This window comes from Trachypithecus francoisi, unplaced genomic scaffold (assembly GCF_009764315.1).
Source record: "Trachypithecus francoisi isolate TF-2019V2 unplaced genomic scaffold, Tfra_2.0 Lachesis_group13, whole genome shotgun sequence".
Lineage (NCBI taxonomy): Eukaryota > Metazoa > Chordata > Mammalia > Primates > Cercopithecidae > Trachypithecus > Trachypithecus francoisi.
Window position 1 is genome coordinate 4,082,690 of NW_022681458.1, and position 26,550 is coordinate 4,109,239.

Sequence of the window (26,550 nt, forward strand, 5' to 3'; positions counted from 1 at the left end):
TGACTGTGTTATTCTGTGTGTGTGACTGTGTGTGGGTGTGACTGTGTTATTCTGTGTGACTGTGTGCAGGTGTGACTGTTATTCTGTGTGTGACTGTGCATGGGTGTGACTGTGTTATTCTGTGTGACTGTGTGGGTGTGACTGTGTTACTCTGTGTGTGTGACTGTGTGTGCAGGTGTGACTATGTTATTCTGTGTGACTGTGTGTGTGGGTGTGACTGTGTTATTCTGTGTGTGTGACTGTGTGGGTGTGACTGTTACCCTGTGTGTGACTGTGTGTGTGGGTGTGACTGTTATTCTGTGTGTGTGACTGTGTGTGCAGATGTGACTGTGTTACTCTGTGTGACTGTGTGGGTGTGACTGTTATTCTGTGTGTGACTGTGTGCAGGTGTGACTGTTATTGTGTGTGTGTGACTGTGTGTGCAGATGTGACTGTGTTACTCTGTGTGACTGTGTGGGTGTGACTGTGTTATTCTGTGTGTGACTGTGTGCAGGTGTGACTGTTATTCTGTGTGTGCGGCTGTGTATGTGGGTGTGACTGTGTTATTCTGTGTGTGACTGTGTGTGCAGGTGTGAGTGTGTTATTCTGTGTGTGTGACTGCATGGGTGTGACTGTTACTGTGTGTGACAGTGTGTGTGAGTGTGACTGTGTTATTCTGTGTGACTGTGTGCAGGTGTGACTGTGTTACTGTGTGTGTCTGTGTGGGTGTGACTGTGTTACTCTGTGTGTGTGACTGTGTGGGTGTGACTGTTATTCTGTGTGTGTGACTGTGTGTATGAGTGTGACTGTGTTATTCTGTGTGTGTGACTGTGTGGGTGTGACTGTGTTATTCTGTGTGACTGTGTGGGTGTGACTGTTACTCTGTGTGTGACTGTGTGTGACTGTGACTGTGTGTGGGTGTGACTGTTATTCTGTGTGTGACTGTGTGTGCAGATGTGACTGTGTTACTCTGTGTGACTGTGTGGGTGTGACTGTGTTATTCTGTGTGTGACTGTGTGCAGGTGTGACTGTTATTCTGTGTGTGTGACTGTGTGTGTGGGTGTGACTGTGTTATTCTGTGTGTGTGACTGTGTGTGCAGGTGTGACTGTGTAATTCTGTGTGTGTGACTGCATGGGTGTGACTGTGTTACTGTGTGTGACAGTGTGAGTGTGACTGTGTTATTCTGTGTGACTGTGTGCAGGTGTGACTGTTACTGTGTGTGTCTGTGTGTGTGGGTGTGACTGTGTTACTCTGTGTGTGTGACTGTGTGTGGGTGTGACTGTGTGTGTGGGTGTGACTGTTATTCTGTGTGTGTGACTGTGTGTATGGGTGTGACTGTGTTATTCTGTGTGTGTGACTGTGCGGGTGTGACTTACTCCGTGTGTGTGGGTGTGACTGTGTTATTCTGTGTCTCCGGGGGCAGCAAGGGCCCCAGAATCCCCAGGAGCACCTCAGTGCACTCAGTACTGCCTCCAATATCACCCCAGAGCAAAGGCCCCTGATTCCTCCTGTCAGAGGAAAGAGTCCACAGGGCCTGGGTTTCCACCCTTCTCCCAATGATGGGTACTCAGAGGTAATGACTCTTTTCAAGTTCAAGAACATCCTTTTAATCACAAACCACTCATCCACAAATGTGGCTATGGGGTAAGCAGCCTGGGTTGGGACCCTTTCCAGAGGTAAGTTGGGGTCACATCCCTGCCCCCTCCCTAGGGTGGAGGTGGCCTCCAGCCAGTGGGGATTTCCAGGTTAATGCCAGAGCCTTGACTACTTTGGACTCCTGTGAGCTCTTCTTGGTTGGAAGAAGGGGGGGTATTGTGGGCCTGCTCTGTCCCAAGGATCCAGAAGCTGCCCCCGCCCAGGCCTGCCTGGCCTCACCCTGCAGCCTGGGCCCTGCCTACACGATGCCCTCTGTGTGCTTGCTCTGCCAGACCACCAGTGCCGTCACCAGCAGGGTCACCGTGATGGGGACCACGATGAAGGGGTAGAGGACGCTGCCAGGCGGGTCCCGCACGGCCCTGCCTGAGATGGGGCAGGCCCTGAAGTAGTGCCTGTGCACTGCCAGGAAGAACCTGTCCACCTCTGCGTTGGGCCAGAAGCAGCCTAGCTTCTCCGCCATGTGCCAGGTGCAGTCGGCCAGCTCCCTGTAGCTCCTGTGGATGGAAGAGGAGGTGGTGAGACCCTGGGCAGGCAGGGGAACCAACGCGGGACCCCAGCCAGGGATGCTGCACCGTGGCCCCTCACGCGGCCCTGGAGCTTGGTTTGGAAAAGCCCCGGTACCAAGGCAGTGGCCCTGGATCCAGGAGGGCAGGGTCCCAACGGCTCCAGGGGGACTCCCAGGCAACCTGCATGGCGGGCCGTGGTGCAGGAAGCCCTGGCGTGGCTGTGTGGCCTCTCACAGCTCTGTCTGCACCAGAAGGACGACCCAGGCTGGGTGGCCAATGAGGCCTGCACCTCTGCCACCGGCTTCTCTGCCACCAGCTCCTTCTGCCACCCCAGGCAAGGTCACAGGCTGGTGTCGCATCTGTGTGTGACTGTTATTCTGTATGTGACTATAACCGTTATTCTTTGTGTTGACTGTGTGTGACTATGTGTAACTGTTATTCTCTGTGTGCGACTGTGTGACTGTTATTCACTGTATGACAGTGTTATTCTGTGTGACTGTGTATGTGACTGTTATTCACTGCATGAGTGTTATTCTCTGTGTGACTGTGTGTTATTCACTGTATGACTATTATTCTCTGTGTGACTGTGTGTGACTGTTATTCACTGTGACAGTGTTATTCTGTGTGACTGTGACTGTTATTCACTGTGTGACAGTGTTATTCTGTGTGACTATTCTGTGTGACTATTTTCTGTGTGACTGTGTGTGTGACTATTCTGTGTGTGACTGTGTGACTGTTATTCTGTGTGTGGGTGACTGTGTTATTCTGTGTGTGTGACTGTGTGACTTATTCTCTGTGTAACTGTATTATTCTGTGTGTGACTGTGACTGTTATTCTCTTTGTGACTCTGTGTGACATTGTCTCTGTGTGACTGTTATATTCTATATGTGACTGTGTGTGTGTGACTATTTTCTGTGTGACTGTGTTACTGTTATTCTCTGTGACTATGTGACTGTGTAACTGTTATTATCTGTATGTGACTGTTATCCTCTGTGATTGTGTGTAACTGCGTTATTCTGTGTGTGACTGTGTGTGACTGTTTTTCTCTTTGTGACTGTGTGACATTGTGTGTGACTGTTTTCTGTGACTCTGTGTGACTATTTTCTGTGTGTGACTGTGTGTTACTGTTATTCTGTGACTGTTATTCCCTGTGTGTGACTGTATGTGAATAGCTGTGCTATTCTGTGTGACTATTATTCTGTGTGTAACTGTGTGACTGTGTTCTGTGTGACTGTGTGTAACTGTTATTCTCTGAGTGACTGTAATTCTATGTTACTGTGTGTGTGACTATATGTATATGTAACTGTGTTATCCTGTGTGTGACTGTGGGTGTGACTGTTATTCTCTGTGACTGTTATTCTGTGTGTGTGTGTGTGTGTGTGAGACATTCTATATGTGACTGTGTAACACTGTGTTATTCTGTGTGACTGTGACTGTGTTATTCTCTGTGTGTGATTGTGTTATTCTGTGTGTGACTGTGTAACAGTTATTCTGTGTGACTGTTACTGTGCTATTCTCTGTGTGTGACTGTGTTACTCTGTGTGTGTGTATCCCTGTGAGTGTAACTTTTCTGTGGGTTTGTAACTGTGTTATCCTGTGTGTGTGTCCGTGTGTGTGTAACTGTTATTATATGTGAGTGGTGTGACTGTGTTATTCTGTGTACCTGTGTGTGGGTGTAACTGTATTATTCTGTGTGTGAATCTGTGTGTGCAGGTGTGACTGTGTTATTCTGTGTGTGTGACTGTGCGGGTGTGACTGTGTTATTCTGTGTGTGTGTGTGCGGTGTGACTGTGTTATTCTGTGTGTGTGACTGTGTGTGTGGACTTCACCACAGGGCCCCTGACCCTATCCTGCCATGGCTGCAGGTGCCTTTACCCACAGGTATGGCTGCCACTAGGCTAGAGGGAAGGGAGTGGAGGTGGCTGTGCTGAGCCAGAGGCCCGGGCGGCATGGGCAGAGGGTGTGCCATTGGGGTGTTCCTTGGGCTTGGCTTGGAGAGCAGCCATTGCAGAGTCCCCTCTGCTCCAGGAATTCTAACCCTTGAAGTCACAGCAGATGAGCTCATTCCCACCCTGCCCCTTAGGCGCTCTCAGGACTCTGCTCCCCCAGGGTTCTCTGGGGAGAGCAAACGCCATCTGTTTCTGAACAACTTTTCCCATAGACAGGGGTTTGTAGGCCACAGGCTGCCCTTTGAAATGAAGTGGACAAAACCCAAGTGGACCCAGCCATCGGTGCTCTTCCGTGTCATCTTCCAACCCAGTACATGGGTGCCAAGTGCCTCTTCCAGCAGAGGAAACTGAGGCTCTGAGACAGCACTGGCCATGGGTAGAACCCAGACCACGCCAGATCCTTCTGCCTCCAGCCCTGCATTTCCCCCACCTCCCAACCTCCTGCTTCACAAAACAGCCCTGAGACTCAGGAAGAAGGGCCCCTCTGGTGTTGCATGGGGCTCAGAGCCTGTTCTCAGGGACTGACTGCCTGAGGGGTCTTGGTGGCATTCACTGTTGTCACCATTCCATGATAACTGCTGTTATCATGAAGATCCACTGGGTGCCCCTGCATGATAGGCACAGGCTCAGCAGGGCCTGTGTGTGATCTCGCTCACGCTTGGGGACCACTGTTACCCATTGTTTTATAGACAGGGAAACAGAGGTTTGGGAAGACTGGAGGGCTTCCGGGTGAGAGGGCCAGGGTGTGACTGCACAGGTCTCACACCTCACCACTGTCCCTCGCCCTTGGTGGCCAAATCTGGCCACAGCTTGGACACTTCCTTGTCTGGGTCCAAGTCGCACTCACTGGGGGTTGAGGCCACAGTGGGCATCCATAAGCCAGTAAGCCTTGAATGAGCCCTTGCCCCATAGGGGCAGCCTGAGTGCCTCTAGGGCAGTTGTCAAGTCCCCTTCACCCCCGTACCCACGATGCCAGTGTGATGCCAGGCTTGCCGTGGCAGTTGTGCCACCAGGGCTGCAACCAGGGTAGGAACAGGCTCAAAGCCCTTTCCACCATCCCAGACTCTTCTCTCCTGGGCAGCAGATTTCTTAGGCTGCTGAGGGAGGAACAGCACAGCCTGTCACCCCAGGGCACAGGCAAAGACACACCATGGCTGGGAAGGATAGGAAGGAGCTCTTTTTCTTTGGAAGGGCACCAGGAAACCATCCTGGCCTAGGATCCTGCACCATACAAAACAGAGGCCTTGGCTGGGCATGGTGGCTTACGCCTGTAATCCCAGCACTTTGGGAGGCCGAGCCTAGTGGATCACAAGGTCAGGAGTTTGAGACCAGCCTGGCCAAGATGGTGAAACCCTGTCTCTACTAAAAATACAAAAATTAGCTGGGTGCAGTGGCGGGTGCCTGTAATCCCAGCTACTCAGGAGACTGAGGCAAGAGAATCGCTTGAACCCAGGAGGTGGAGGTTGCAGTGAGCTAAGATCATGTCACTGCACTTGAGCCTGGGTGACAGAGCAAAACTAAGACTTTGTCTCAAAACAACAAAAACAAAAAACAGTGATCTCTTCTTGCTGGGGAAGGGACAGGACAGTAGCACCCAAGACCCCAGCAGAGTTTGTCTGCCACAGGAAAAAGGGGTAGGAATTCTGAGGCAAAGGGCACAGGGAAGGGCCTGTCTAAACTGAGGCTGGATCAGGACACAGAGAACCCTCCCCAAGCCTTTGAACATAACCTTGGTATAGAATAACAAGCAGTACCTATCTACTGCCAAGAGAAAGTGGGGCGAGATCCATGCTGCAGCACAGGCAGGCAAGAGAAAGCTGAAAGCAGAGGGTGGGGCACCACACTGAGAAATCTCCTCCAGTGCCCTAGTCCCAACCCTGGGCACAAGGCAATGGCAGCTCATTGCTAGAGGTACTTGAGGCCTATGGTACATTGAAGATAACCATAACAATGACAAATCCCAAACCCAGTTCAATTCCTAACAAGATTGACTAAAATCCCACACTAACAGTCTGACAGAAGAGGCTTACCCATTTCCACATGTAAATACTATTGACTGTAGTAGTCACCTCTGTTCTATACACGAATGTTCAGTATTCAATAAAAATTATATATATTTTTTTGTTCAGAAGTAACAAAAAACAACCAATCCATTGCCAAGAGGCAAAACAATGAATGGAATTAGACTCAGAGATGACCTAGATGTCAGACAGGTATGTTAGAATGGCTAGTATGATAATGGGTCTAGTGGAAAGGGTAGACAATATGCATGAACAGATGGAGAATTTAAGCAGAGAGGTGGAAACTCGAAGTCAAAGACAGTTGCTAGAAATAAAAAGACAGCATCAGAGAGAATTCCTTCAATGGGCCCATCAGCAGACACGAAAACTGAGGAAAGAGAGAAATTGAAGATATGTCAGTAGAAATTAACCAAACTGAAACACAAAGAGAAAAGAAAAGTGGGGGAAGACTAGAGCATCCAAGACCTGTGTAACATGACAATCCTGTAAATGACATCAACCTCAACTCATAATGTTAGAGTCCCAGAAGGAGGAGAGGGAATGGAGCAGAAGAAATATTTGAAGAGGTAATGGCTGAAGCTTTTAAAAAAACGATGAAAGACATAAAACTGCAGATCCAAGAAGCTTGGAGAACCTAAAACAGGACAGAAAACAAAGCAGCTACAATAGCAAACAACCACATAGACACATCGAACTCCAACTGCTGAACACCAAAGAAAAAGGAAGAAATCTTGAAGTCAGAGGAAAAAGGCATACAGAAGAACAGTGAGTTATAGCAGATTTCTTAATTTCTTATCAGAGGCTTGTCCTGCGGGAAGACAATGGGCAACATCTTGAAAGTATTAGGGGTTGGGGGGAGGGGAAACACATTCTTGTTTTCTACACCTAGGAATTTTCTATATTCTAGGAATTCTATACCTAGAAAAAAATACCTTTTGAAAATGAGGCTGAAGCTGGGCACATTGGCTCACACCTGTAATTCCAGCACTTTGGGAGGCCGAGGCAAGCGGATCACTTGAGGTCAGGAGTTAGAGACCAGCCTGGCTAACATGGTGAAACCTCGCCTCTACTAAAAATACAAAAATTAGCTGGGCGTGGTGGCGGACACCTGTAATCCCAGCTACTCAGAAGGCTGAGGCAGGAGAATTACTTGAACCTGGGAGGCAGAGGTTGCAGTGAGTTGAGATCAGGCCATTACACTCCAGCCTGGGTGACAGAGCAAGACTGTCTTGAAGAAAACGAAAACAAAAACAAAAACAAAAACAAAAAAAGAGGTTAAGAACCTTTTGAGAAAAAAAAAGAAGCTGACAGAATTCATTGCCAGCAGACCTGTGCTACAAGAAATGTCAAAGAAAGTTCTTCAGTCATAAGAAAGAATTTGAGATCCACATGAATAGATGACGGGCTCCAAAAACAGTGAAAATGAAGATAATAGAAGGATACTTTTCCTTATACTTAATCTAGAAAGTGAGTAAATGGATCAGAGGTCATAAATCAAATGTGAGGAGACCCTCGGGGGCTTTAAGAGGCTATACAGAAAAAGTAGGGGCCTCTCCAGCATCCCAGCGCCCCTCTACCCCAGCCCTATCATACGGTCACTGTTTTTCCTCCCTGGCCGCCCTCTAGGTCACTGCCCTCAGTGTACAACGCCTCCCTTAGCCCATGCAAGAGGCCTAGTAGATGAGGCATGAGGAGGGACAGGCAGCAGAGGGTGTGCCCTGCCTGTGGGCATTGGGGTATGTGGTCTTTCTAGGTGAGCAAGGACTCATGTTTCAAGAAGAAAACAGAAGTGGAAAAAGCCACAGGAAGTCGTGACAGTCTGAGTCTCATCGTGGGGAAAAAAACGAATGAGTACATGTTATGTGGCTGGTCCACGGTAAATGTTAGACGTGTTATTGTTGCTGAAAACCAAGTCTAGGCTTCTCAGCTACAGGGCTAAACAGTAAGAATGCTGCCTCTTTTTTTTTTTTTTTTTTGACCGAGTCTCGCTCTCTCACCTAGGCTGGAGTGCAGTGGTGTAATCTCAGCTGACTGCAACCTCCGCCTCCTGGGTTCAAGCGATTCTCCTGCCTCAGCCTCTAGAGTAGCTGGGACTACAGACACGGTCCACCACACCTGGCTAATTTTTGTATTTTTAGTAGAGACGGGGTTTCACTATGTTGGCCAGGCTGGTCTCGAACTCCGGACCTCAGGTGATCCACCTGCCTTGGCCTCCCAAAGTGCTGGGATTACAGGCGTGAGTCACTGCATCTGCCCAGTGAATGCTGCTTTGAATGATGATCCTGTCCCATATCTCAGAGCCTCCAAACCCACAGGCAGTTTAGGTTTTGGTGTTCTGCAGATCCAGTGATACATGATCCTGAACACTGCCCCCTGTCCTCTGAGGCGCGGAGCTGTGGCATTTTTCGGGGGAGCTATTGCCATCTCTGCACTGGCCAAACAGAACAGGAAGGAGCGGATGCAGGAAGCCACGCCACCACAGAACCCACGCTGAGGCCACGCTGAGGCAGATAGGGCCGTGTGTGGGTGGGCTATTCTGGGACCAGGCACTCTCTCCTTGATACGTTAGCCTTCTGGATTGCAGCGCCACCCACGTCTAAAAATATCTCTAATGTGCTGTCGGCTGCCCACTTCATCCTGTTTATTTATACAGAAGTGACAGCTGAAACTTTCAATAAATGTTGTGAGCTCCGTCAGTGAGGATGTGATAAAAAAAATTCCCCTCAGAGTACAGACATTCTTCTGCCCAACAGAACATAGAACTGACTGAAGGACCCAAAATAGTCATGAAAAATACACCCTGACTCGAACTCCCTAAAGTTTCAGTTCTCATGTCACTGAGCAATTATCCTTTTTTGGCTAGGACTTTCTATTCTGGGGCTCAAAGCAAACTTTGCTCGGAATGTTCCTGAATCCTATGGCGGGAGTTTCCAGCATATCTGGGTCCCACGTCAAGGCCCGGCACCGCAGTTCATGGTGGTGTACCTGCTGGTAAGAAAGTGTGATCGCTGATGGTCACAGGTGAGTCGTCTACTCTGGGGACACCCTGAGGTTGCAGTTGTCCCCCAGCTACCCCTGGCTGGCCCTAATATGAAATATCAGAGCCTGGGCCCTGTCACCCACAGACCTGGGTTCAAATCCCAGCTCCACCTCTTACCCAGAGTGATCCTGGAGACCTCATTTGCTTGTTCAAGCCTTAGTCTCCTATTAAGATGAAGAGACAGGTCCTCACTTGATTGGCTCATGAAGTATACATTTCTCATCCTTTTTGAGTTTATACTTAAGCGAAAGGTAACCAGGCAATGTGTGTCTAAATCATCAGAAAATCTGAGGGGAAACCACTTTTGGCTTTAAATTCACTTTCTACAATTTATTTATTTATTTTAGACAGGGTTTTGCTCTGTTGCTTGGGCTGGACTGCAGTGTGGCATGATCTTGGCTCACTGCAACCTCTGCCTCCCGGGTTCAGGTGATCCTCTTGCCTCACCCTCCAGAATAGCTGGGATTACAGGCGTGCACCACCACACCTGGCAAACTTTTATTTATTTATTTAATTTATTTAGTACAGACAGGGTTTCACCATGTTGGCCACGCTGATCTCAAATTCCTGGGCTCAAGCGACCTGTCCACCTTGGCCTCCCAAAGTGCTGGGATTACAGGCATAAGCCACCACACCCGGCCTCAGTTCACTTTATCTGCATCAGTATTTGCCTCCCTCTACCCTGGAGGATTCAGCCTGGTGGCTTCCAGCAGCTTTCCTTACCTGCTGGGGCGGGAGGTGCCACCCCATGTATCCTGACAGCCAGCGTGGGTGAGCCACTTGAGGCTGGCTCGGGGAGCCTGTCCCAATGCCAGGCAGACATGGGGTAGGGATTCAGATAGGGCGGTGTACGGGTGGCTACAAAACAGAGAGGAATCCCTATGAGGCATTTAAATCACTGTTTCTTCTAGAAATACAAATGACTACCAGGCATGTGAAATGGAAGACCACACTGGATCCAGACGGCGCTCCTCTTACAGATGAGAATGCTAGGCTGGGCGCGGTGGCTCACACGTGAAACCCTGGCACTGTGGGAGGCCTGGGCCGGAGGATTGCTTGAGCCTAGGAGTTTGAGACCAGTCGGGGCAACACAGTGAGACCTTGTCTCTACAAAAAAATACAAAAATTTGCCAGTGATGGCGTGCACCTGTAGTCCCAGCTAGTTGGGAGGCTTAGGTCAGAGGATCACATGAGCCCAGGGAGGTGGGAGATTGAGGCTGCAGTGAGCTGTGTTCCTGCCACTGCACTCCAGCCTGGGCAACAGAGTGAGACCCTGTCTCAAAAGAAAGAAATGCTGAATGCTAGTGAAGGTGTAGGACACCGAGGCAAGTGCTCACAGCATTCCTCACGGAAGATAAACTGGTACAATTTTTCTGAAACACAATGTGGCAATATGTACCAATAATGTCAAACTCAAATACAATGTGGCAATATGCATCAATAATGTCAAACTCAAATACAATGTGGCAATATGTATCAATAATGTCAAACTCATAGATGCCTCTTGACCCCATCATTCCATTACTGGGGTTTATCCTGAATTAATAATGTGAAATATAGGTAACAGTGATCTAAGAAGGTGTCCACTGCACATTTATCATTATGAAAAACAGCGAACAACAGGACAGTGGTCACAGAAATTATTTATGAGCGGCTCTGTTATGTAGCTGTGAAAATTATATTTAGGAAGAAAATTTTAAGATGTAGAAGAATATTTATGTTCTAAAGCTGGGCAAAAGAACAGCTCTCATGCCTGTGATCCCAGCACTTTGGGAGGCTGAGTCAGGAGGATCACTTGAGGCCAGGAGTTCAAGACCAGCCTGGGCAACATAGTGAGACCCAGTCTCTCTGCTAAATAAATAGTTTTAAAAAGCAGCAGCAGGTTAGACCAGATACCATAAACAGCCTGGGTTGGGGTAAAATGGTCCACATGGGAAGGGGACACACCAGAATGTTACAGGGGTGATCCTCACCAGAATGGTGATAACACAAAGGACTTTTCTCTCAACTTGTTTGGATTTTCTGGGTTTTCTACCTTGAGCATACATACTTTTTATAATTATATTTAACAGCTCATTTTAGCAGGAAGGCTCACAGGAAACCAGATGTTGACATTACTGCATGTGCAGCCACCGCACCTGGTGTCTGGGGCAGCCTGGGTCTTCCCACCAGAGGGCTCTGATATGCAGGTAGGGCTGGGACCCTCTGGTGACAGTGGCTCACAGGGCAGGCGTGCGGTGCAGACAGGGAGCGGGGACAGGGCACTGGGCCTCTCCAGTCTCAGTGGCCTCCTGTGTGGAATTGGGGGCCCTGCGGGATACAACTCGGAGGCAGGAAGGGGCCCTGTGGGAGGGTGAGTGGGGTGCAGAGTGGGCCCTGGGGGCAGGACCCCACTTTCCTCCTTGCTCTGTCCCCTCCACCCCCTCTGCAGGGACTTCTGCATCCTCCTGGTCCTCCTGTTCCCTCCTCCATCTCCCTGTCCTTCTGGCCCCTCCTCTTCCTCCTGATCCCTCTCTCCTCCTGGACCCTCCCTTCTCCTCCCATCCCCAGCCCCTCCTCCACTTCCTGATCCCTCCCTCCTCCTCCCAGCCCCTTCTTCTTCCTCCCAGCCCCTCCTCCTCCTCCTGATCCCTCCCTCTTCCACCTCGTCCTTGCTCCAGGCCCCTCCTCATCCTCACTCCAGCCTTGCTGCCGGTGGCAGTGGGGCATCCTCACTGACTTAAGCCCCCCGCCCTTCCCAGCCCTGGGAGAAGAGGCATCCCCCGTGAAGCGCTCCTTCTCTCTTGGCGTTGGGCTGCACCTGTGAGCTCCCCATTCTCCCTCCTCCACCTGAAGCCTAGGCCGTTCACTTCTGGCTGTGAACACGTGTGACTCAGGGCCCCCAAGCCATGCCTATCCCCTGAGTTATCATGGCTCCCCTTCCCTTAAGGGTGCCCTCCCCTCCTGAGGCCCCATCACTGTGCCCAGGATGGGGCAGAAGTGACTTGTCCTGGTGGATGGGTTATTACAACTCACATACCAGCTTCCACCTTTCTGCAGTGAGTGAGTATGTGGAGGCCTGGCATCTATGCACCCCTTCTTCTGCCTCCTCCAGTTTAGTCAGGGGCAGCCATCAAACCCCTCCACTGCCCTCCACTCTGCATGCTGGGCTCAACCACAACGGGCTCTCCAGGTCACATCCCATACCCTGGCACCTGCCCTAACCCACCGTCCACACCTTCCCACCCCTGCTTCATGCCTTCCGGGCTCACCATTGCACCTGTCCCGGATTCAGAAGCCTCTGTGTGGGTTGCTCAACTGGGACCCCTCCCTCCTGCTGGCCACATTCTAGCCACACTCCCCGCTCACCTGGGTCCCCTCCCTCTTGCTAGCCACATTCTGGCCACAGTGGCCAGCATTCTGCCTCGGGGCCTTTGCACGTGCTGTTCCTTTTACCTGGAAAGTTCTTAGCCTCATCTTCACAGGGCCACCCTATGCTCACCCTTCACTTACATGTCATGTCCTCAAAGAGGCCTTTCTGGACGGTTCAATCATATTTGGCTCCCCCAGCAAAGTGGGGCTTTCCTTCCTGGATGTGTGTTACTTTGTGCCTGTCCATGGATTCATGTGATTATTGAATCACTGTTGGTCTCAACAACCAGACTGCAGACACCACCAGGGTAGGGAGGGTGAGAGCCAAAATCCCACTTACTCTGCTCACAGCGGCCACCTCCAAGGCAAAGTGACACAAAGGCTAAAGGAAGACAGCGAGAGAGGGCTGTGCCCAGGAGACGCAGACAGAAGATGAGCAGGGGTGCAGGCTTCCCAGCAGACCCGGCCCAGGCCAGTGAGAAGGGCCATCCGTGGGGCTGTCTAGGATACTCCACCTAGAACAGTCTCAGCACCATGCCGCAGCGCACAGACGGCCACAGCTGCCAGGAACGCAAGATCGTGGGGGACTTAAACACACCTCCCAAGGCTAGCTAGATCAACAGTAGCATAAAACGATTATGAAAAATAATGTTCATAAACTGATGCAGTGACTGAAAAAGGTTCCATTCTACAGAGACTCAGCCAGCTTTTCAAAGGCCCCTGGGTCCGTATTAGGCAGCAAAAAGAGACTCATCACATCCCCAGAGAATAAATCGTAAGTCAATATTTGTAGGCTACAATACTGAAAACTAAAAATTAGTTTTTACAAAAGGATATATTTAAAAAAACGGAATTCTTAGAAATGAAAGATCGTTTACATAATTTTGAAGTCATGCGAGAAGTTAAAAATTCAATTACAAAATATTAAGAAACAAGAATGGCAAGATACTATGTGTACAAATGAACGGAATGGGGCAAAAGTGGATTCTGAGAAAAATTAACAGTTGTAAATGATCTTATTAAACAAAAATAAATGAAAATAAACAAAATAAGTATCCAAAGCAAGATTTTTTTAAAAAGAATAAATCTCTCCAAATGGCAAATAATTTGTCCATCAGTAATTATTAAAAGCTAATATTGGCCAGACGCGGTGGCTCTCGCCTGTAATCCCAGCACTTTGGGGGGCCAAGGTGGGCAGATCACTTGAGGTCAGGAGCTCAAGACCAGCCGGGGCAGCATGGCGAAACCCCATCTCTGCTGAAAATACCAAAATTAGCCAGGCATGCTGGCACACACCTGTAGTCCCAGTTACTTGGGTGGCTGAGGCACAAGAATCCCTTGAAGCCAGGAGGCAGAGGTTGCAGTGAGTCGAGATCGTGCCACTGCACTCTAGCCTGGGCAACAGAGTCAGACACTGTCCTAAAAAAAAAACAAATAAATACAAAAAAAAAAAAAAAGAAAGAAAGAAAAGAAAAATTATAAGAGATTAATGTATAAAAAAAAGTTTGTTAAAAATTGGAAAATCCTCTGTGAATTGGGATACTTTTTGGGAAATTATAAACTATCAAATATTGATTTAAAAAGGAGGAATTCCAAGAAGAAAAATGGAAAATGTTATTAAAGAATTGCTGTCTCAAAAGGCACTAGATCCCAGGCAGTTCTTTCAAATTCTTTTTTTTTTTTTCTTTTTAATTGAGACAGGGTCTCACTATGTTGCTCTGGCTGGTCTCAAACTCTTGGGCTCAAATGATGCCACCTCAGCCTCCCAAAGTGCTGGGATTACAGGAGTGAGAGGCATGAGCCACTGCAAATTCTTAATGTGAAAGAAAAAGATGTGGAGCTTCCCAGTTCATTTAAAAAAGTGAAGAAACCCTGATCCCACGCCTCTTAAGATGGCATGACATGTGTCTCAGCGCACGCGCACACGGACAGAACGATGCCCTTCACTTCTACCTATGAATAGACACTCAAGTCCTCTATCCAATGCTAACAAATTTCATCTAGCCATATAGCATATTTTATTTAAAGGAGGGCTAATCTCAGGAATGCTTTAAACCTGTTACTACAAAATCACACTTTAATACACCATGGGAAAAAAACACACCACATTTTCGTACACATTGAGAAGGCATTTGAGAAAACTCAACATTCGTTTCTGATTTTTTTTAAAAAAGCCATAACCTTGGAAACACAGAAAGAGACTATTTTCTTAATGTGATAAAAATCTCTCTCTCGGCCGGGCGCGGTGCCTCACACCTGTAATCCCAGCACTTTGGGAGGCTGAGGCAGGAGGGTCACCTGAGGTCAGGACTTTGCAACCAGCCTGGGCAACACGGTGAAACCCTGTCTCTACTAAAATGCAAAAAATTAGCCGGGTGTGGAGGCGTGTGCCTATAGTCCCAGCTACTCGGGAGGCTGAGGCAGGAGAATTGCTTGAATCCGGGAGGCGGAGGTTGCAGTGAGCAGAGATCGCGCCACTGCACTCCAGCCTGGGCAACGGAGCGTGACCCTGTCTCAAAGAAAAAAAAATCTCTCTCTCAAACCAATAGCATGCATCCCATTTAGGACTGGAACGCAGGGGCATTTTCATGGCATCCAGCAACAGGCTTATTTTGCATTTAGGCGGCCGGGGCTGGCTTCTCCCTTGTGGTTTCTGCCTTTGGTGTCAGGGCTCCCACCCAAGATTCCGTGAATAGCAGGACCTTTCCAAAGCAGGGAGGGGCTGGCCACTTACTGCGCCACTTCCTCTGTGGACAGAGAGCCATGCTGTGACCTGGCGTGCGTCAGGCGTGGGCAAGCGCAGGGCCGGCTTGTCTTTAAGAGGCCTCAGCCCAGGCCCTGGGGATATGAAAGCCCACGTGCTGTAGCTTCCCATCTACGTCTGCGTGTGTGAGTAGGGAGCTTGGCTTCCTGTCTCACTTCTGCCCAGCACTGCTGGAGGCAGCAGAGAACTGGGCACCTTTTGTTTTTCTTGACACTGGGGAAATGTATAAGGAAGTCTTGTTAACTGACAAAAAACACTTCAGCACACTGTTGCTGGCCTGGGAAATGTGGGCTGGGCCAGGAGGCTCTGAGCCAGCTGTGCACACCTGGAACTCCTACTGGGTGAGTGGCTGCTCCCATACCCCTGGGACTTGCAGCACACGCCGGGAAAGGCAGATATTGTACTATTAAACCCTTCCTAAATCAGACTGGTCAGAGAGTACAGTCAAACTAGGGAAAAGGGCCAAGCGTTACAAGTCCTATGTACCTGTACCGGCCCAGGGATGCCTACACATTTGACCTACCGCACTGCGGAGACAGGAATGCTTTGAAATAAGTGTCATCATTGCATGCAAATGAATATGTTAAACAGGAATTTTCCCCAGGTTCTGACTATGGTTTATCTATTTAAGTTGTATTAACAGGGACTTCAGACATCTTAGCAAAGCCATTTTCCCAAGAGCACAAGGGGAAATGCCAACTCCATTCCTCTCCAAAGAATGACAGCATCTGGCCAGGCGTGGTGGTTCAGCCTGTAATCCCAGCGCTGTGGGAGGCTGAGGTGGGCAGATCACCTGAGGTCAGGAGTTCGAGACCAGTCTGGCCAACATGGTGAAACCCTGTCTCTACTAAAAATACAAAAATTAGCCAGGTGTGGTGGCGCACGCCTGTGGTCCCATCTACTCGGGAGGCTGAGGCAAGAGAACGACTTGAACTGGGGAGGTGGAGATTGCAGTGAACCGAAATTGCACCACTGCACTCCAGACTGGGAGACAGAGTGAGATTCAGTCTCAAAAAGAAAAAAAAAAATTAAAAAAAGGCTGGGCACGGTGGCTCATGCCTGTAATCCCAGCATTTTGGGAGGCTGAGGCAGGTGGATCACGAGGTCAGGAGTTCGAGACCAGCCTTGCCAACATGGTGAAACCCCGTCTCTACTAAAAATACAAAAATTAGCTGGGTGTGGTGGCGTGTGCCTGTAATCTTAGCTACTCAGGAGGCTGAGGCAGGAGAATCGCTTGAACTCGGGAGGTAGAGGTTGCAGTGAGCCGAGATTGCACCACTGCGCTCCAGCCTGGGAGACAGAGTGAGACTCCATCTCAAAAAAAAAACAAAAAGAAACAAACAAACAAAAAATCAACCCCCCCCCCCAAAAAAAGGATGACAGCAACTGTGAGCATGTGTTTCTGAGGTTTCCACTAAGACTCTTGGATCTGTAAACAAGAAGCCTCACCACAAGCTTCTTGCAAATACTTCGCCAAATCATGGAAGCCAATTCCATTCCACACCTTTGCCACCAGCTGAATACCGCACTTCACCAGTGACTAGGTGCTTGCTGAAAAGGAGGCCAAAGGCCTCTCTCTTGCAGGAAAAGGAACAATGTGAATAACGCACTGAAGAAAGAATCTTGGGAGGGTTCGAGGAAACAGGAGGAAGATAGATGAAAATGGGCCCAGTGTTCTCACTGCTGTGGAGGAGGCCACAATTCCTCCTGTGACACTTGCAGTGACTGTACAGCATGCTAATAAAGCCAGAGAAAAAGGCCAGCCCTCTGCATGTTGAGCAGAGAAGGCAGACACGGGAGCACCTGTGGCCTCATTCTCACCTCCCCTCGCTCATGGCCTGTCTGGGCCTCAGGCTCTGTCCTGTCCCATGTCATCTGCTCTTTCAGTCTCCCTCTTTCCTGGCCTGAAGTATAGCTCGTTTTCCCATTCCTGGGATGGAGGCTGAGGCCCAGGCAGTGCCTGTGGTTGCATGCTGGGCTCTGGGGTCTGCCTGGACTGATGGACACCCTGTGATAGCTAAGAGGGCCACACAGAGCATCTGGTGAGCTGCAGGCATGTAAAAAAGGGACCCACTGAGGCTGGGGCAGGTGACCCCACCACCCCCACGGACAGCACACCACACCCCCAGGACATTTAAAGGCCTGGCCCCTCTGCTGTCCAAAAGTCTAAGAGGCTGGGTGCAGTGGCTCACACCTGCAACCCCAGCACTTTGAGAGGCCAAAGCGGGAGGATCCCTTGAGCCCGGGAGTTCCAGACCAGTCTGGGCAATACAGAAAGTCTCCCCATCTCTACACAAAATTTAAAAAGTTAGCCAGGAGTGGGGGTGTGTGCCTGGAGTCCTAGCTACTTGGGAGGCTGAGTCAGGAGGATTGCTTGAGTCCAGGAAGTCAAGGCTGCAGTGAGCTAAGATCACGCAACTGCATTCCAGTCCAGGCGGCAGAGGGAGACCCTGCCTTAAAAACAAAACAAAACAAAACAAAAAAAGTCTAAGAAAATACTAAGACCTGTTTCCCCGAGTGAGTGTGACCCTAGGGCAGGCGTTCTTATCCCCCTCCTTATGGACAAGGGCGCTTGCTGAGGTGATGGGGAGGTCCCCGAGGCAGCAGTGCAGAGCGGGGAATGGTCCAGGGGCCCGCTGGGGGCTGCTTGGCCTCCTCCACTCAGGGCCTCCCTGGGCCTGGCTTCTTTGCTTCCCTCCTCTTCTCCTGCTATGGTGGCCCCAGGCCGGGAAGGAATCTGGGCACCTCTGACGATGCTGGGAGGAAGCGAGAGTTTTCTAAATCCATCCCTGGCTCCATGTGCAGCCAGGTCTGGCACCAGACACAGCCTGGGAGCTGCCAAGCCAGGCTCCCCACAGAGCAGCCACAGCGGGCGGGCAGACGGGCACAATGCTTCCTCTGAGAACAGGCCTGGGCAGCTCCTTGGCTCTGGGGCTGCCAGATGAAGTGCACTTTTACCATGCAGTGGGCGTCCCAGGCAAAGTCACAGACTGTCCTATGCTGGCTGCATCTGGGCCTGAGCAGGGGGTGCATTGCATCCCAGGGTCCGAGGATCAGGGAATGCTGGGAGATTGCCGAGCTGTGCCCACTGTGGGCTGGGCGCGTGTGACCCCACGGGCTCGCTACAACCCCTGGGAGGTGTCCTGGGACCCCTGTGGGGACACCCGGGTCTAGCTGCCCAGCTGTGTGATGGGGCTGAGACCACACTCAGGCCTGCCCAGGCCCCAGGGTTCGCACCTCATGGGGACATGGGTGTGACATGTGTCCGAGTCTCAGGATTAAGCATGACAGCCGGGATGCTATATTTGGATACTAACACCCTGGGGGCACTGTCCTTGTGAAGCAACACTGGCCTGGAGGCTGGACGGGCTCTGCCCTCCCACCCACCCCTGGTCTCAGCACCAGCTGGCCCAAAGCACTCTCTCCCTGATGCCACCGGACTCTGCAGGGCCCCCCGCTGGGCTTCATGAGCCTTCAACAATCCACCCTGCGCACCCATGGGGCGCCCTGCATCATGCTGGCCCCTACACAGGCATCCCACCAACTGGCCGCCTCCATCCGGGTGGCAGCCTTGCCACCGCTGCCCTCCTGCCCCAATCTCACCGCATTTGGAGCTCAGGGCAACACTGAGTGTGGGGAAAGGGCCAGGCCAGGAAACGTCCCACCATGGGGTGTTCACTGTGGGGGCTTCGAGGAGTTGGCAATTACGGAGCCTCGGTGTTTTCGCTTTTAAAATGGGTTCAGTGATCCCTGGCTCACAGCAGCAGCGTGGTGAGAACTCCCTCAGAGGGCCACTACCACGCCGCTCTCTGATGGGAGCCCATGACTCCCCATAGGACCTCTTTGCACAGCAGGGGGTGGGCGTGTGACTCGCACTGCCCCATCTTTGGATGGGAGCCCCACACAGACAGGCAACACGTGGCTTCCTGTCTCGCTCCTGACTCGCTCTACAGTCCCCACCATAGGGCTGACCTCACTGGAGGGTGAGGGGCTCCAGAGGCCACAGTAGTGGGGGGCTGTGGCTCGAGGAGGGAGGGGGAGGTCCTGTTGCACTGGGTCCTTAGTGGCTGGCACCACCGGCCAGGTGTCTGCTAAGTCCTCAGCAAATGGCTGCTGAGCTGAGTCAGGTATCTGGGTCCTGAGGAGTACCCGGCTACCAACGTGCCTTCACCTCACTTGTCAAAGGAGAACCACAACCAGACAGGAGCAGGAACAGGTCACCCCTGTTCCCCAGGGCTGGCAACGCTTTATCTCACCTCCTGTGAACACGTGGCCCTCTGTTCAGTCTCAGAACGTGTTTGTGCACCACGGGGAGCCACCCTCACCCAAGCAGGGGAGAAGGTTCCAGCCACACAGGGGCTTCTCCACAATTCAAAAGCCGCCCTGCACAGCCTGGGCCTTGGAACTGCCACAGTGCACCAGGAGGGTGAAGATGCCAAGAAATAAGTGTGTTGGGGACCCACAGAGCCTCAGGCCCGCCTGGTTTCTGGGATGGAGGGGTGGTAGGGGGGTCTCACCCCCCAGCCAGGTCTATCTCGGGTGGAGGATTCAGGAGCTGGCGCTGCCTGTCAGCAACATTCCCTGGTTGTCCTGGCTGTCCCAGGTCTGAGGACATATGGCCTGCGAGCTGCCCAAAGGGCCCTTCCACAGACAGCCTCGCCCTGGCCTAGCTCCCACCCCAGCACTGCCCCCGGCTCCTCTTGCCTCCTTCCCACAATGGCAGAAATCCAGCCTCCCTGTAAAGAGGTGAGTTAATATGTCCATTAGGCTTGGGGATAAAGGAAACTCTCATTCACTGCCGTATAATTAGTTTAAATCACAATATCCTAATTAAAAACTACTTTAGGCCGGGCGAAGCAGCTCATGCCTGTAATCCCAAGACTTTGAAGGGCCAAGGTGGGCCGATCACTTGAAGTCAGGAGTTCAAGACCAGCCTGGGCAACATGGCGAAACCCTGTCTCTACTAAAAATACAAAAAATTAGCTGGGCATCGTGGCATGCACCTGTAGTCCCAGCTTCTAGGGAGGCTGAGGCACAAGAATCATGTGAACTTGGGAGGCAGGGGTTGCAGTGAGCTGAGATCGCGCCACTGCACTTCAGCCTGGGTGACAGAGGAAGACTGTATCAAAAAAGAAAAAAGAAAAAAGAAAAGAAACTATTTTTATTTTTATTTTTATTTTTTTGAGACAAAATCTTACACTTGTCGCCCAGGATGGAGTGCAGTGGCGCAATCTTGGCTCACTGCAACCTCCACCTCCTGGGTTCAAGCAATTCTCTTGCCTCAGCCTCCGAGTAGGCTGGGACTACAGGTGCATGCCACCACGCTCGACTGATTTTTGTATTTTCAGTAGAGACATGGTTTTGCCATGTTGTTCATGCTGGTCTCAAACTCCTGACCTCAAGTGATCCACCTGCCTTGGTCTTCCAGAGTGCCGGGATTATAGGTGTGAGCCACCACACCCAGCTGAAACTACTTTAGAAAGAGTAAAAAGCAGAATTTGCATTGCAGAAAATAAAAACAGATTATCTGGAAAAATGTATCCGGAAAGAGGATGCAACATGTACAGGTAGAAACAGTGCAAGACATGACAAAGAAGTGAAAGAAGGCAAAAATAATTCCAGTGGAGCACGGAGGGGCTAGAGGAGGGGCTGGAGGAACCAGGTTCGGAAACCTCAGCTATCGGGGAATGTCAGCGTCCGGTCCTGGAGAGAGGAGTCCGAGGAGGAAACTGCACTCTGCACACCAAAGCCTCTGCAGGCTCAACGAGGCCATCAGCAAAACAAGTTCTCACAAAATGTTTAAACTAAAAAGAATACTGCAAGCAACCACGCCAGGAAGGAGGAGGTCAGATTTTAAAAATATACATAAATCACAACCCCTTCTGCCTTCTCTGATGACATCCCAAACACCCGGAGACAATGGAACAACAGCTACACGAACTTCACAGAACAAAGTTGCTCCTTGGAGATTTATTATCTTGCCAAGCTGTCACTCATGTTGCAAAGACGACAGAGAGCTCCTTAGAAATTGTTGAATCCTGAGAATGTATTAATCACATGGCTTATTTCTAGGACCCACTTGAAATAATCGCCTGAATTTAAAAGGCAACATGTAAAAGGGAATGATGATGCTAAAAATAAGACATGCTTGAATTAACAACCTATTTGCAAAGATAAGTAAACAAGAGCCCTATCAGAGCGAGGCTTATTACTGATGAAAGTATGCAAATAGTGCAACTGTCAGAAAAACAGCGTAAAAATTAAAAACCAAATTACATAGAAGACAGAAAGGACAAAGTAGGTTTTAGAACATTAATTGCAATCAATGAGGAGAAGGAAGAAGTGGGAGGAGAGAGAGAGAGAGAGGGGAGAGAGAGAGAGAGAGACGGAGAGGGGGGTGGTGGGGAGAGAGAGAGAAGGAGAGAGAGGAAGAGGAAGCCCAAAACCCAGAGATCCCTGTTCTCTCACACAGGGGAGGCCAAAGTGTGTGCTTGAACAATGTAAGGTAATACATACAAGATAAGAACATCTGTTTGCTTCACATTTCATGGCTGGTTGAATGAAAAATAGCTTGCCAATATTTCAATAATAATAAAAGAGAAAACACAGGCTGGGCATGGTGGCTCACACCTGTAATCCCAACAGTCTGAGAGGCCAACATGGAAGGATTGCTTGAGCCCAGGAGTTCAAGACCAGCCTGGGCAACATAGTGAGACCCCACCTCTACAAAAAATAGAAACAATTTGCGAGATGAGGTGGTGCATGCCTGTAGTTCCAGTTACTTGGGAGGCTGAGGTGGGAGGATCACTTGGACCCAGGAGGTTAAGGCTGCAGCAAACCATGATCACACCACTGCACTCCAGCCTGTCTCAAAAAAAAAAAAGAAAGAAAAGAAAAAACACATGGTGTTTCAACAATTGAAAGAAAAGTAATCAGCATGGAAAGATAAAAATTAAGAAGACAAAAATTGGAGTGCCTGAAGATTGAAAAAATACAACTTAATTTCCTTTGTTAAAGGCTCGCCATTCTCCAGAAGAAAAAATGAAATCCAGCAATAAGCTGTAGGCGAGAGAGGTCATTAAAACAAAATAGAAGACTAAAAAGAGTTATCAGTAAACTTCAAGTAGTTGAAATGCTGGGATTTCAATGTTAATATGAAGCAAAAAATAATTTAAAGCAAAAATGATTACATGTGATAAGGAGAGGTATCAGGATGAGAGGCATGGGTGATGGCAGCATAATTACATGGAATCTAAATGCCATAAAGACAGAGCAAAACATATATGCAAATACCTCCAAGAAAAAGGAAGTAGAAATGATAAAAATATGATTATAAAAATAAAATACTTCATTATCAACTACATAAGAAATTCAGCAACACATAAAGGAGTTAAAGATCAAAACAAGATAACATTAATGGTTGTTTTGGTGGGGATTACATGGAATAAACAGATAATTTATTATTTCTCAAGTATTCATGGTATGTTCACAAAAAGTCATCATATACTAGTCTCAAATAAAATCTCCATAAAAATACAAAAGCAGAAATGATTCAGGCTACATTTCCTCCCTATGGCAAAAAAAGAGATAAAGAACAAACAGAAATAGAAATAGTATATTTTAAAATATACTTACCTAAGGAAAAAATTGTCTTACGAAGAAAGTCAAGAAGACAATAGCTGTCTATTCAGAAAATACAATGGGCGAAGCGTGGTGGCTCACGCCTGTAATCCCAGCACTTTGGGAGGCCGAGGCAGGCAGATCACGAGGTCAGGAGATTGAGACCATCCTGGCTAACAAAGTGAAGCCCCGTCTCTACTAAAAATACAAAAAATTAGCCGGGCGTGGTGGCGGGAGCCTGTAGTCCCAGCTACTCAGGAGGCTGAGGCAGGAGAATGGCGTGAACCCAGGAGGCAGAGGTTGCAGTGAGCCGAGATCGCGCCACTGCACTCCAGCCTGGGCGACAGAGCGAGACTCTGTCTCAAAAGAGAATACAATGAAAAAACTAACATATCAAAATCTATAGAAAGTGATGAATGAGGAAGGTCCTTAGAGAAAAACATCACAGCCTTGAATGCCTTTATTATGTTCAAGAAAAGTGAGAAAAATGATGAACTAAGGATTTAAATCATATCTTAGGAAAGAAGCAATTTAAAAAAAGGGGTGAAACCCCATTTCTACCAAAAATACAAAAATTAGCCAGGTGTGGTGGTGCATGCCTGTAGTCCCAGCTACTCAGGAGGCTGAGGCAGGAGGATCACTTGAACCCAGGAGGCAGAGGCTGCAGTGAGCCAAGATCACACCAATGGACTCCAGCCTGGGTGACGGAGTGAGATCATGTCTCAAAAAAAAAAAAAAAAATTATTTCCCACCCTTGATTTTAATGGTCAGCTAGCATATCTATTCCATTAGGCTAACATGATCCTAACCCTAAAACCTGATTAAGGAAACACAGAGAGGAGAATCCGGAGCTTCCTTATTCATCATTTTCTATACTCATTGTACTGCGGAGGCCACAGAGGCTCACAGCGCTGAAGTAGGGATGCAGCCAGCGGGGTTCCTGCAGGCGGGCCCCACTTGGCACTGCATGCCTGGTCCCCCCAGTCCATGGTAGCTTGCCTACCATTCGCTAAAAAGCAGTATCAGGTAACAACCCATCCAACAAACCTCCCAGCACTTTGGGAGGCTGAGGTAGGAGGATCGCTTTAGCCCAGAATTCAAGACCAGCCTGGGTAACATAGGGAGACCTCATCTCTACAAAAAATAAAAATTAGCTGGGTGTCGTGGCACATGCCTGTAGTTCCAGCTATTTGGGAGGCTGAGGTGGGAGGATTACTTGAGCCCAAGAGGTCGAGGCTGCAATGACTTTTTATGGAGTTTAGCAACATGATTCTTAAGTTCTTTTGGAAAAATAGGCAGAAAATATATCAAAGCATGCAAAACATAATGTAAAATATGATGAAAATGAAACATGGTAGGAGAGGCCTTCTAAATTGTAATTTAGAAATTACACTTTAGGAAATATTGTAAAGTTGTGGTAATTTAAATGGCGTGGTACGACCCCAAAATGTAAGTAAAATTTATTTCAAATAGACTCTAATGCACATAGGAAGGTATTATGTGTTAAATTAAGCAACATAAAACAATGGAGGTTGGCAACATTATGTAACAAATTCTGTTAGGATAATTGGAGTGGAAAGGAAATACATTTCTGTCCATCCACTGTGTTAAGAAGATAAATATCATTTCAAAACACAGAACAACTACAAAATCACAGAACATAATCTTGTGGGCATATGACTCTCACAACTGAGACAATGGAGTCTGTGGACAGTCACGGTTATGCAGAGATCACATGGCCACTGACTGATGAGGGGTGAATCGGAGCATCCATGTGTTCACAGATTAGCTAATTAACTACAATGTGGAAAATGAACATCAAAAGAAACACAAATGAAACAAGAAAATATTTAGAGCACAATGGCAAACAGTTAATATATATATTCTTCAAGAATCGGTGGCCGGGCAAAGTGGCTCCTGCCTGTAAACTTGGGAGGCTGAGGTGGATGAATCACTTGAGGTCAGGAGTTTGAGACCATCCTGGCCAACATGGTGAAACCCCGTCTCTACCAAAAATATAAAAAATTAGTTGGGCCTGGTGGCGGGTACCTGTATTTCCAGCTACTCAGGAGGCTGAGGTAGGAGAATCACTTGAACCCGGAAGGCAGGGGTTGCAGTGAGCCAAGATTGTGCCACTGCATTCCAGCCTGGGCAAGAGAGGGAGACTCTGTCTCAAAAAAAAAAAAAAAAAAAAAAAAGAATTTGTAAAAGAAGATTAAAAATACCTCCAATGGGCATATGGGAAATCTCTGTACTTTCCTCTCAATTTTGCTGTGAACCTAAAACTGCTCTAAAAAATAAAGTCTTAAAAAAAGGAAAAAGCACAATGATTCACAGGACAAATAGGAAAGGTCATGGTGACGTAACTTGCACTTGAGAAAACACAAATTCCAAATAACTGTCAGAGATTAGTTCAACTTTCCTAATTGCCAAAGACATGCAAATTAAAACCAAAGAGGAAATCTCTTTTGACCTGCAAAAACGAAATCGCTACAAACTCAATACTCATGAACCTGTGAGGAAATAGGCATTTTCATATGTTGCTGATAGAATTATAAACTAGTAAAATTCTTTAGAGGAACAACTGGCAAAAATCTATCAAGAACCACAGAATGGGTTGTTGAGCCGGGCACGGTGGCTCACACCTGTAATCCCAGCATTTTGAGAGGCAGAGGTGGGTGGATCACCCGAGATCAGGAGTTTGAGGCCAGCCTGGCCAACATAGTGAAACCTTGTCTCTACTAAAAATACGAAAAATTAGCCAGGCGTGGTGGTGGGCACCTGTAATCCCAGCTACTCGGGAGGCTGAGGCAGGAGAATCGCTTGAACCCAGGAGGCGGAGGTTTCAGTGAGCCGAGATTGTGCCACTGCACTCCAGCCTGGGTGGCAGAGTGAGACTCCATCTCAAGAAAACCCCCCAAAGTCACAGAATGTTCATGGTACATGCTACAGTAAGCCCACTTACATGAATTATTTCTTCCAGGAATGTTTAACAACAAAATTAATTTAAAAAACAAACAAAGGATATATGTACACAAGTTCCTATAGTGTTGTCATTTATTTATTTATTTCAGACAGGGTCTCACTCTGTCACCTGGGCTGGAATGCAGTGGCATGACCATAGCTTCCCGCAGCCTCTACCTCCTGGGCTGAGGCGATTCTCCCACTTCAGCCTCCTCAGTAGCTAGGACTGCAGGTGTGCCCATGACACTCAGCTAATTTTTACATTTTCTGTAGCTTCGTGGTTTCGCCATGTTGCCCAGGCTGGTCTCGAACTCCTGGGCTCAAGTGATCCACATACCTTGGCCTCCCAAAGTGCTGGGATTGCAGGTGTGAGCCACTGCGCCTGGCTGCATAGTTTCTAATGGCAAGACCCGGGAAATAGCTTTAACTCGAGCAGGAGTAGGGAACCACAGCGGGCCGGTGTGGCCTGCCCTGGAGGGAGGCGGCCTCCACTGCCTGGGCACTGAGGGTAAACTCAGTCTCTTTTTCAGAAAGTGCATGTTCCATTTTTTGATTGAGACAAGAAGCTGAAACAAGAGTGGACTCAGACCCAAGCCTGTCCCAGGACGCAGCCCAAAGGGCACCCTGTGCTTAGGTCCCACAAGACACTCAGTGTCCTCGAATTATGCACGGGGAAGGCTGCGAGGTGCCACTGCTCCC

At 48.9% G+C, this 26,550-nt stretch overlaps 1 protein-coding gene across 2 annotated transcripts in view; it reads right to left on the bottom strand.

The window, feature by feature from the left end:
• Positions 1–1,563: 1,563 nt before the first annotated feature.
• Positions 1,564–26,550, bottom strand: part of RAMP1 (receptor activity modifying protein 1) — a 55,637-nt gene continuing 30,650 nt past the window's right edge. For both annotated transcript variants that reach the window (XM_033229703.1, XM_033229704.1), the window contains exon 3: positions 1,564–2,130. In XM_033229703.1, coding sequence (XP_033085594.1) covers positions 1,875–2,130 — 256 coding nt within the window. In that variant the 3' untranslated portion in view covers positions 1,564–1,874. The remainder of the gene's footprint in view (positions 2,131–26,550) is intronic.